The sequence below is a fragment of the Wasmannia auropunctata genome, unplaced genomic scaffold (assembly GCF_000956235.1).
Source record: "Wasmannia auropunctata unplaced genomic scaffold, wasmannia.A_1.0 LD336078.1, whole genome shotgun sequence".
NCBI lineage: Eukaryota > Metazoa > Arthropoda > Insecta > Hymenoptera > Formicidae > Wasmannia > Wasmannia auropunctata.
This window is the reverse complement of record NW_012026812.1, coordinates 2850765-2860059: the sequence shown is the minus strand read 5'-3', so window position 1 is coordinate 2860059 and position 9295 is coordinate 2850765. Positions and strand designations below refer to the sequence as shown.

At 45.3% G+C, this 9295-nt stretch overlaps 4 protein-coding genes across 9 annotated transcripts in view; 2 read left to right on the top strand and 2 right to left on the bottom strand.

Annotated features, from left to right (window-relative positions):
* Positions 1 to 4057, bottom strand: part of LOC105448933 (putative mediator of RNA polymerase II transcription subunit 26) — a 37764-nt gene extending 33707 nt beyond the window's left edge. For 5 of the 6 annotated variants that reach the window (XM_011687811.1, XM_011687813.1, XM_011687814.1 and 2 more), the window contains exon 1: positions 3622 to 4057. The gene's annotated coding sequence lies outside the window, so the exon portion shown is untranslated. Of the gene's footprint in view, positions 1 to 2927; positions 2989 to 3621 lie in introns of those variants that run through there. The other variant, XM_011687812.1, reaches the window with a different exon arrangement.
* A 166-nt stretch (positions 4058 to 4223) lies between these two features.
* Positions 4224 to 5156, top strand: LOC105448928 (cytochrome c oxidase protein 20 homolog). Its single transcript, XM_011687803.1, has one exon. The coding sequence runs from the start codon at positions 4334 to 4336 to the stop codon at positions 4637 to 4639; it is 306 nt and encodes a 101-aa protein (XP_011686105.1). The 5' UTR covers positions 4224 to 4333; the 3' UTR covers positions 4640 to 5156.
* Positions 5157 to 5225: 69 nt separating this feature from the next.
* LOC105448929 (P protein) overlaps positions 5226 to 9295 on the top strand; it is a 5982-nt gene continuing 1912 nt past the window's right edge. Inside the window, exons 1-13 of the mRNA XM_011687804.1 lie at positions 5226 to 5720; positions 6081 to 6246; positions 6323 to 6397; positions 6507 to 6627; positions 6686 to 6758; positions 6999 to 7189; positions 7555 to 7658; positions 7843 to 8002; positions 8125 to 8196; positions 8275 to 8406; positions 8485 to 8739; positions 8839 to 8973; positions 9053 to 9247. Coding sequence (XP_011686106.1) covers positions 5621 to 5720; positions 6081 to 6246; positions 6323 to 6397; positions 6507 to 6627; positions 6686 to 6758; positions 6999 to 7189; positions 7555 to 7658; positions 7843 to 8002; positions 8125 to 8196; positions 8275 to 8406; positions 8485 to 8739; positions 8839 to 8973; positions 9053 to 9247 — 1779 coding nt within the window. The 5' untranslated portion in view covers positions 5226 to 5620. The remainder of the gene's footprint in view (positions 5721 to 6080; positions 6247 to 6322; positions 6398 to 6506; positions 6628 to 6685; positions 6759 to 6998; positions 7190 to 7554; positions 7659 to 7842; positions 8003 to 8124; positions 8197 to 8274; positions 8407 to 8484; positions 8740 to 8838; positions 8974 to 9052; positions 9248 to 9295) is intronic.
* Positions 7103 to 9295, bottom strand: part of LOC105448930 (histone-arginine methyltransferase CARMER) — a 14122-nt gene continuing 11929 nt past the window's right edge. The window contains exon 8 of the mRNA XM_011687807.1: positions 7103 to 7291. Coding sequence (XP_011686109.1) covers positions 7202 to 7291 — 90 coding nt within the window. The 3' untranslated portion in view covers positions 7103 to 7201. The remainder of the gene's footprint in view (positions 7292 to 9295) is intronic.

Below are 9295 nucleotides of genomic sequence, written 5' to 3'. Positions count from 1 at the left end.
ATACTATATTGTCCCACAATTAACATGATTTGCAGGGTAAATTTAAAAAAAAAAAATTCTCTCCGTGTATTTAGCAAAATTTTTAAACCTTTCAACAAAATTCGTTCTTTCCGAGTAGAGCTTTTCCGTTGACGCATTATTTTTATATAGTACCGCTCGCATATATATATATATATATATATATATATATATATATATATAGAGACTGCCGAACGATAGATATATAGCGGAAGGAGTTAAATTATGCGCCGTAACAGTCCTCATCCCGATTGCACACCTGCCTTCCCATTCACCTTCATTAATGTTTTACCTCGCGGTCGGCCGCGACGCGAGGAATCCTCGCTCGATGGAGTCGAACGAAGCGAAAATCGTTAAGCAAAAAGAAAGTGTGTACAGACGGCGGAGGGATATGCAGCCCAGGGTACCAAGAAATAGAAGAGACCAAGCGCCGCCACTATAGAGAAGTAACGTGCCGAGGAAAAAAGTTTCGCGCTGATCGATACGTATAAAGCCTTGTTTCTCGGTCGAAAGGAGAAAATGCGCGATTTAAGAGGCATCGCGCGGTCGGTGGTACGCCGTGGGTACATCATCTGCAATGATTACCTTTCGCGTTACGGCACCGGTTCTCAATCTTCCGCAGGTCACGAACCGAGCTCGCTTCGTTCCCATTAGATGCGCCGCGGTGCTGCGATATACAGAATGTAGGCACAGAAGAAGAGACACTTTAGACAGCGAGGCGCGCGGCGGGGAAAAAGAAAACACTCCAAGAGATGTAATACGCGCGCTAGCTTTTGCTCGGTACTCGGATGCCTCTGCGCGGCATTAAAGGGATCCCGTGGAAATATTTCAAAGGAAAGTCATGTAGAGATATATTTAAAATAGAGAAGAGAGAGAGAGAAAGAGAGAGAGAGAGAGAGAGAGAGAAACGTTTAATAAAGTATTTCATCGGTCTAATGGGATCATCCGACTGCCGAGAATATATCACGGTGAGATAAAATCCATATTAGATAAGGGACGTGAATGCTAAACTCGGAAAATAGGACACGAGTTTTTAAAGAGCCCGAAGTCTCTCTCGGGCGTCGCTCTCCTCGAAAATTCGGGCACAGATCGAACGCAGATGGGTATTGACCCACAAGCGCGGGACGCGATAGCAATGACTCACTAAACATTCCATCTCTCGCAGGATGAATGTCATGAATACCGTTACGTAAATATATGCGCATCTTTTTTAAATTTTAGAACTTTATATTCACATTAATTTCTCGTCTTTCTATACCTATGTTGTACATCATGCATAAATATATATTAAATTAAAAATATATATTCAAATATATTAAACAATATTTAAAATAGGTAATTTTTTTAATGCAAAAACTTGAAAATGTCTAAGACAGTTGTGTGTGTATGTGCCTATACTTCTGCTTCTTTCATAGGCGGATGATCCCTTGATCTGAAGTAACAGATGCTCGGGTATCGCCTGCAGAAGCTATCGACTACGAAAAACACACACATACCGTGCAGGGAGCGCCCGAGGATTTTTATTCGAAATGCATCGCATAGATGGTGAAAGGTGACCGGCGTGCTACGATCTTCAAATGTAGGACGATAAATGGCACTGGCCCGATTTGTCGTAGAGAGCATTGCGGATCACATTAGTTCGCGTTCCGCGTTCCGTAACTGGCCTCGCGGAATAAAGATTCGCCAAGTAAAAAGGCGAATAATTGTAAAATTTCGAAGGAAGGATCCGATCTCGAAAAAAAGAGGGGTCCTACGGTGACATACGGAGATCAAAAACCTAAGATTTAGTGTAAAATATGTAACGTCGGAACTTAAGATATGGTTCAAAATATACAATGACGAGCACTACCTCGCTTCGTTTTTAAATCGGTCGATTCTATTGATGTAAAAAAAAATTTATCATCTCTCTGGTAAGCTTTACGAAGCTGGAAGATATCGAAGTCTCTTTTGAGACAGGGGGAAACTCGAAAACCCTCATAAATGATGAGAAAATATATGTTGAAGCACTGTTTTGCCTCTCTCGGACTTTGTTTTCAGCTACATTCGGCAAAATATCACCGAGCCTTCGAGCAGCGGCCCGATAACTTCGGATAAATGTTTTTCTTTCACACTTTATTGCACGGAGCGAGCCGGGTAAAAGCGATCGGCCCCTCGCGCGTCTCCGCATCGCGGGGCCGGTGCCTCTCGCGCTGTACGCCGTAAATGCATGGAATCTGACCTTTCTTGCGCCGCGTTCGGTCGGGCGCTCGCGCGCGAAATCTCCGCTTACCGTTAGCGAGGAACGTTAGCGGGCACCGCGGAGGTACCCACGAAGGTGCCCTCGCAAGTGATCCCCCTTAATCGACGCGACGATTTCATTGTATTATTCCCTCTCCCGGGGAAGCAAAAACGATCGCGGCGCTCGTCGCGGAAAAAAGTCACGAGGAAGCAAATTCCGCAATACTCAGACTCGTCCGTGGTCACGCCGACGGTCGTTTATTTCGCATTACTTGCCGATTCTTTAGTTAGCTCGTATCGGCCTCCTATAGGAAAACGACGGACGAATATTGGATCCCAGAATTTCTGGATCCAGAGCCTCTCCTCCGAGCCGTTGGGAATCCTTCCACGCGGCTCCTGATCGCTCTTTCGCGTATTCTTCTCCTCCGGGGGGGAGTTCCTCGAATCTCAATACTCGCGTTCCGAATATGGAAATATGATACTTCCCACGGAGATCGAGAGTAAAAGGAGCAGAAGAGGACAGATTGCGAGAAGAGGCAAAGAGAAAGAGAGAGAGAGAGAGAGCGAGACCGTGGTTAGTAGTGCGCGAGAAAATAAACGCCGTGCATGCACCTCTCCCCTTCCCGCGGATTAGAATGCATGTATCTATGCAGGATTCCTTGGATGATATCACCGCGAATGCCTTTACTCACAGAAACGAAAATCCCTTAGGCGGTTTTATGCCTGGCCTGCCGTAGAGTAATCTCGAATACACTGAAAAACAAAAAATAAAAGTCGTCCACGTTCATGCGAGATGCCTTCGCCTTCTCCGTCCTCTCGGACGCGCGTACTCCTCGCGGGGCGGGGGTGGCTCGAAAAAAGGGTGACGTTCGATGTGAGAAGAGTATCGCAAAAAAAAAGTTACAGAAAATTACGGAACCGAAGCGCGCTGCAACTCCAAGATATATGTAATCTGTGCTCCGGCGCGATCTATTTTCGCGAGTGATCCAAGACGAGCAATCGTCGTCGGCGATTGCGCGTCTTTATCTCTCGCTATCAATCACTATCTTTCGAAGCGGCGTCCGTTAAAGGCGCCTCGCGGTTCGCGGTGACGTAATCGCACCGCCGAACACATATACACGCGCTCTTCGCGTTTATTTACGTGACGCGGATTTTAATTTACCGGTCGTCTCGCGAAAGTTCCGGCGTTCCGGGAAATCGGCGAGCCCCGGGAGGCCAACGCACGTTCGAGGACGATCGAGGATCATCCGCGCGCGCGCGCGCGCGCGGCGTTACTCCCGGATGATTGTTTTCGCGGGTAAGGTTAAGGGACACCGCGATCGACCCGTGTGTGTGTGTCGCGGAGATCCCCCGTGTCGCCGAGGGACAGCGGGGGACGATCCTTACCTCTTCTGCAGCTGAATCTCCCGGGTGAGTCGCGCGGATACGTGGTACACATCGTAGGAACTGAACACGGGGGGGTAGGGGAGGAGCACCTACGAGCAGCGACGCACGGTTGAACGTGCGTGCATGTCACCGCGATTTGCACAATTCGGACGGATGACGTGACGACGACGGGTGTCCGTTTTTTTTTTCGGAGAACGACGGCGAACGACTCGGCGTCCTCGCGCGATACGACGTGTGTACAGTCAACGACGGAGTGGTCTTTCTCTCCTCTCGCAGGACGGTGGTTGGCGGTGCCACGCTTTCTCAGCCGTGATGTCAAACGTCCACGTCGGGGTTCACGTCGCGCGCGAGCGATCACGTACGCGACCGAGTGTGTGCACGGGATTGAGGAGCCGAGACGAGAGCCGAGTCGGCCGAAGTCGAGAGCCGCGCCGCACCACCTTGTCACTCGGCGGATTCGATAGCACGGAACATGCGTCGTGCGACGTCCCGCGCCGCGCGCCGTCGTCGCCGGCCAATCGGCGCGCTCGACTCCGCGAGTCGAGATGACCGTGGAGGGGAAGGAACAGCGGAAGGTGTGGTAAAGTGCAGAGAGTGCAGACGAAGGGAGCAGACAGCGACTCCGGGCTGTGTTTATAACCTTACTTCGCATTCTCGTGGAGGATTACGTAAAAGCGTTTATATCATCCCCGATTAAAACAGGAGGAGCGCGATGAACGTCCAAGGTGCGGACGAGGACGATCAGTCCAAGGCGGTGATGCTGTTCGGCCGAGACATCAGGAAGATTCCCTGTTTCAAGCATAGCATGCTGAACGGCATCTACAGCGGTCTCGGGGCCGGCCTGGCCACCTTCATGTTCACCAGCCGCACGAAGCTGTCGACGAACGTCGCCCTGGGCTCCTACATGGGCGTCGTCGTGGTTTACTGGTGCTACTGCCGGTACAACTACGTGATGCAGAAATACGCTATGCAGGACCTGCAAATCGTCCTTCGGAATAAATCGGCCGACGACGCGTAGCCAGGTCAAGGGAGCCTCTTAGGAGCATCAGGGAAAATGACACGTGAAACCTCGTGCTCCTCGATAAAGACTTTTAAATAATGTACGAGAGAGATGCTTTATGCGAGCGTCGTGCGATCACAGCACAATATGTAATATAAGATTTTGTATGTTATTTATAAAATGTGTGTGAAAGGATTCCTGAAGAATGCCCGAGTTATTTTTAATCTTTTCAACTGTATATAACATATTACATACTAATTTGATATCTATGAGATTGTGGGTTCGATTGTATATTTATATAAAAACATAGTAATTTTTTAAAGCGTCAATAGACACGAATTCTCGTAGATTTCAATATTATAATATACTTGCAATTGGGATAATTTAATCATTGTATGACTACACAATTGCATTGTATTATATTTGAGCTAATTGAAAGCGTTAAAAAATGATAGATGTTTTTTAACATAATTGATACAAAACTGTTGTACAGTACATGGTATTGTTCTGTATAATAAATTTATTATTTTTCAAACTTATATATTTAATTTTTCCCCACATTCTACAGACACGATCGCGTTAGAGTTGAAGCTGTTATTTCTTATATTCCAATTCGATTCTATATAATACGTTTTATATAATACGTTATATAATACGATTTTTCCGTAAATTGTAAAAGTCTTCACATTTGCTATCACGATAAAAACGGATACCGCGATAAATGAGCTCGTATAACACACTTTATTTTTCCAATTTCTATGAATTCCCCGCGACTGTGTACATATGTAAAATGTAAATAATATGTAAAGTGACCTCTAAGAATCTCGCGAATACGAGTGAAGCAGTTCGATTCCTACAGTAGTACAGTGCTTTCGGAGCCGCAGCGCGCGGCACATGTCTAAATAAAATGCGTTTAACCGAACTGATATTTCAATTCAATCAAAAAATCTTTATACATTAAGGGACAATAACGGGCTGTGATTTAGGATAATAGCTATAATGTCGCAGAACGATATGAGCGACGATGAAACTGATGGCCTGCAAACGCCGGGGGTGTACCTCAGCACGACTTCTCACGGCGCGGGCGGCCGTAATTCAGGTAAGGATATCGGAACGGAATCTGTTTATCAACCCCAGAACTACACGCTGCATCTCTTAGACTTTCAATAAGACATTTTTATACTCTAATAAAGATGCCCCTACAGAGCTTTCCAGGCAAATATCAGACATCAATAAACAATAACACACTTAAATCGTAAACAATTATACAATTAAAATTCCAATCCGCTTGTTAAATCGCAAAGTTACGATTAAAATTTAATACAGCAATTTTGAAGGACGCGCTAGCAGCTTGATATTTTCGCCGGATCTCTCGGAGAATTTATCACACGTTTGTAGTTCTGGGATTCAATTTGCAATTTCCGGATATAATTCGCAATGGCAATTAATGTCCTCAAAGTTGTGCGCAGCCCGATCAGTCCCTGCTCCTCCGTTTCGAGCTCGGTGATATTCGGTCAGATCCCCGAGGAGGTGCTTCGCGCCTGGAGTCAACTACCGGAGGCGATACGTCTGGATCCGAGTTTGGCGGTCTTTCAGAGGGAATATGATCGAATAGCGGAAACGAGGTGAGCGAAATGAGCCTAAAGAAATCTCCGCGAGAAAGAATTTCTAACATAACGAGAGATAACGCGCCGTTTCCAGATCTCTCGACTGCCCGAAGAGAGACTGCCTGATTGTGAACATGTCTCTCGGGACACAGCCCGTGGCGCCGAACAGGTAAATCACGTTGTCTTTACGTGACGCGATTAAGGGGGAATTTTAACGCGAGACCCGATGGCGGGTCTCTCAGAACGTGCGGATCCTAATAAACCTGATATTTTGACAGCACGCAAAATCAGAACAACATCGACGAAGACGGGCAAGATGTGCAGACGCAGGAGAGACAGAAGCCGTTTTGCCGTTACATGAAATTGATCGTACTCTCCTTCTGTTGGCTGCTATTCACAGTAAGATACCATCGGACCGGCATCGATTAACAAATCTTACGTTCGCTTTGTATTGCAGATGATAATGATGTTCAAGAACGAGAAGCCCGAGACGATGCACCAGCTTTCTGTGTCTAGCAGAGAAAGTCAGAGTATCCTTCCAGTCGATCGGGAAATTAATCAAACTGCGAATTTTTGTCTATTTCTATTTTGAGTGAATTAAATTCGGGAGAAACAAAATTTCATCGTTAAATAATATAATAATCAATCTGCGAATTTATGCCTATTTCTATTTTGAGTGAGATAAAATTCAGAAGGAAACGACGAAATTTCGTCGTTAAATAATATAATAATATCAAGTCGCGAGATACTCTCTCCTTAACAATATATAGATTACCGAATCAACGAGCACGTTACAAGCAAGTTGATCAACGTGACGATGGAAGGACCATTGTTGCCGTTAGTTAAAAACGAATGTTTACCTGCGAACTTATCCGCGCGTTATTTAGACGTACGGCTACAGCTTTTGGCGGGCAGGAAATTCAATTCAAACCTCTCCTCTGCCGATTTGGACAATTTGAAGGTGTCTACATTTTTAAACGCGTTTTGCTTTGCGCAAAATTATTTCGCGTACGCTCATACTTGCATCGAAAGAATGCATCGATGCTAAACCCAGACGCCGATTCTGAAACAGAAAAAAAAAGAAAAGGAATCAGTCATATTAACAAACTGCTTCGCTCTTATTATTTCAAATATCCTTTGCGCGGTCGTTTCTTTTATACATTTTATATATTTCGTAAAAAAAAAAATTAATTTTAATTATATCGCATCATGTACCGCGTGTATTTATCCAAATAGCTAAATTTATTGACATTTATTAAAATTTTGCTTACTGGATAATTATGCTGTGTAAACTATATTAGCTATATTTGCGATTATTAATTGCAGATTGTAAGCGACGTGTGGACCTTGCCGATACTGCCTGAAAATTTGATCAACATTTTCCCCGAGCAGAGGCACCAGAGGGTTTTCAAAATAAATGTCGACAGCAAGTACGCGCGCGTGTTATTTCATATTTTAATATTACTCAAATCTTAATGAAAATAAGTTTTATAAATTTTATATTTTATATACGAGATCAATTTTGTCGGCAAAATGCCAGTAGAGAGATATTTCCGAGTCTCGCAAAAATATATCTCAGAATTTTCTAACAAAGTGTATCTATTTTATTTGTAGGACTTTGTCGCACGGCATAATGTTCGTCAACCTACGCACAAATTCGAAGTCCAATCTTTCGTTCTCGTTAGCCTACGATCTGTCGCCGATAAACACCGACACCGGCATACCGTACGCCGCTGTTATCCTGATCAGTCTATACATCCTGATCATCTTCGAGGTAAATCATGTCACGCGAATTTAGGATGTGTTTATTACTGTATCGATTCCTAAATGCCTCGCAATGTTACGATCAATTTGAATTATATATCAATTTAACCGAATTGGAGGAAATTTCAACAGATCGTGCACAGAGCTCTGGCTGCCATGCTGGCGTCTACGATGTCCATCGCGATATTGGCGACTCTAAACGAGGTAACGCGCAAACGCACCCCCTTCTATAATTTTCACTTTTTAAAATTTAAAACGTGGCATATTTTTTTTTTACTTTAGCGACCAAGTATGGACGAACTGATATCCTGGATAGATATGGATACGCTGATACTGCTGTTCTCCATGATGGTGCTGGTCGCCATCATCGCCGAAACTGGGGTGTTCGACTGGCTGGCGGTCTACGCTTACAAAGTAAGAGGAGAAGAAAATTGGCACGTGCCTAAAGTGGCACAACTGAGATATGTCTTTCGTCACATATTAATTTTTTAGATAACCGCCGGAAAATTGTGGCCGATGATAATGGCCCTCTGCTTCTTCACCGCGTTTCTATCGTCGCTGCTGGACAACGTGACGACCGTGCTGCTAATGACTCCGGTGACCATTAGACTGTGCGAGGTGATGGAGCTGAATCCCGTGCCGATCTTGACCGCCATGGTGGTTTACTCCAACATCGGCGGTGCCATGACGCCGGTCGGCGATCCGCCGAATGTCATCATCGCTTCCAATCGAGATGTCAAAAACGCCGTGAGTTTTACACGAAGCTGAGCGCTTGCACGCTTCGGAAATAGAAAAGATAACGTCTTCGGTCGACCTGACGATTAACAGACGATTGTCGCGTCGTAGGGAATCGATTTCGGTACGTTCACCTTTCACATGAGCATCGGCGTGATAGTAGTGCTGATCGTGGTCAGCGCGCAAATTCGCTACATTTTTCGAGACGTCGCGGTTCTCAGGTTCGACGAGCCGCAAGATGTACAGGTATATATACGCCACGAATACTCCCAATGCATTGGAGTATCAAAAAATTATACGATTTCGCGCATGATTGTTCCCACAGGAACTGAGGCACACGATCGCTATTTGGCAACGAGCGGCGGCGAGTCTCTCCAATTACAGCAAGGACGAGAATCTCGTGAGAGAGACGTTACTGAAGAAAGTGCAACGTCTACTGTCACAGCTGAAGAAGAAGCTGATCACGGGGAGCGCGGCGTTAGAGAAGTACAAGACCACGCTCGAGGAATTGCAAGAAAAGGCAAGGCTGAATAGTCATTTCAACTTTAGGAGGGAGATCGGAAGAGCA

Bases quoted from the DNA above. Each gene is read 5' to 3' on its own strand.
- LOC105448928 (XM_011687803.1), top strand. From the start codon at position 4,334: ATGAACGTCCAAGGTGCGGACGAGGACGATCAGTCCAAGGCGGTGATG.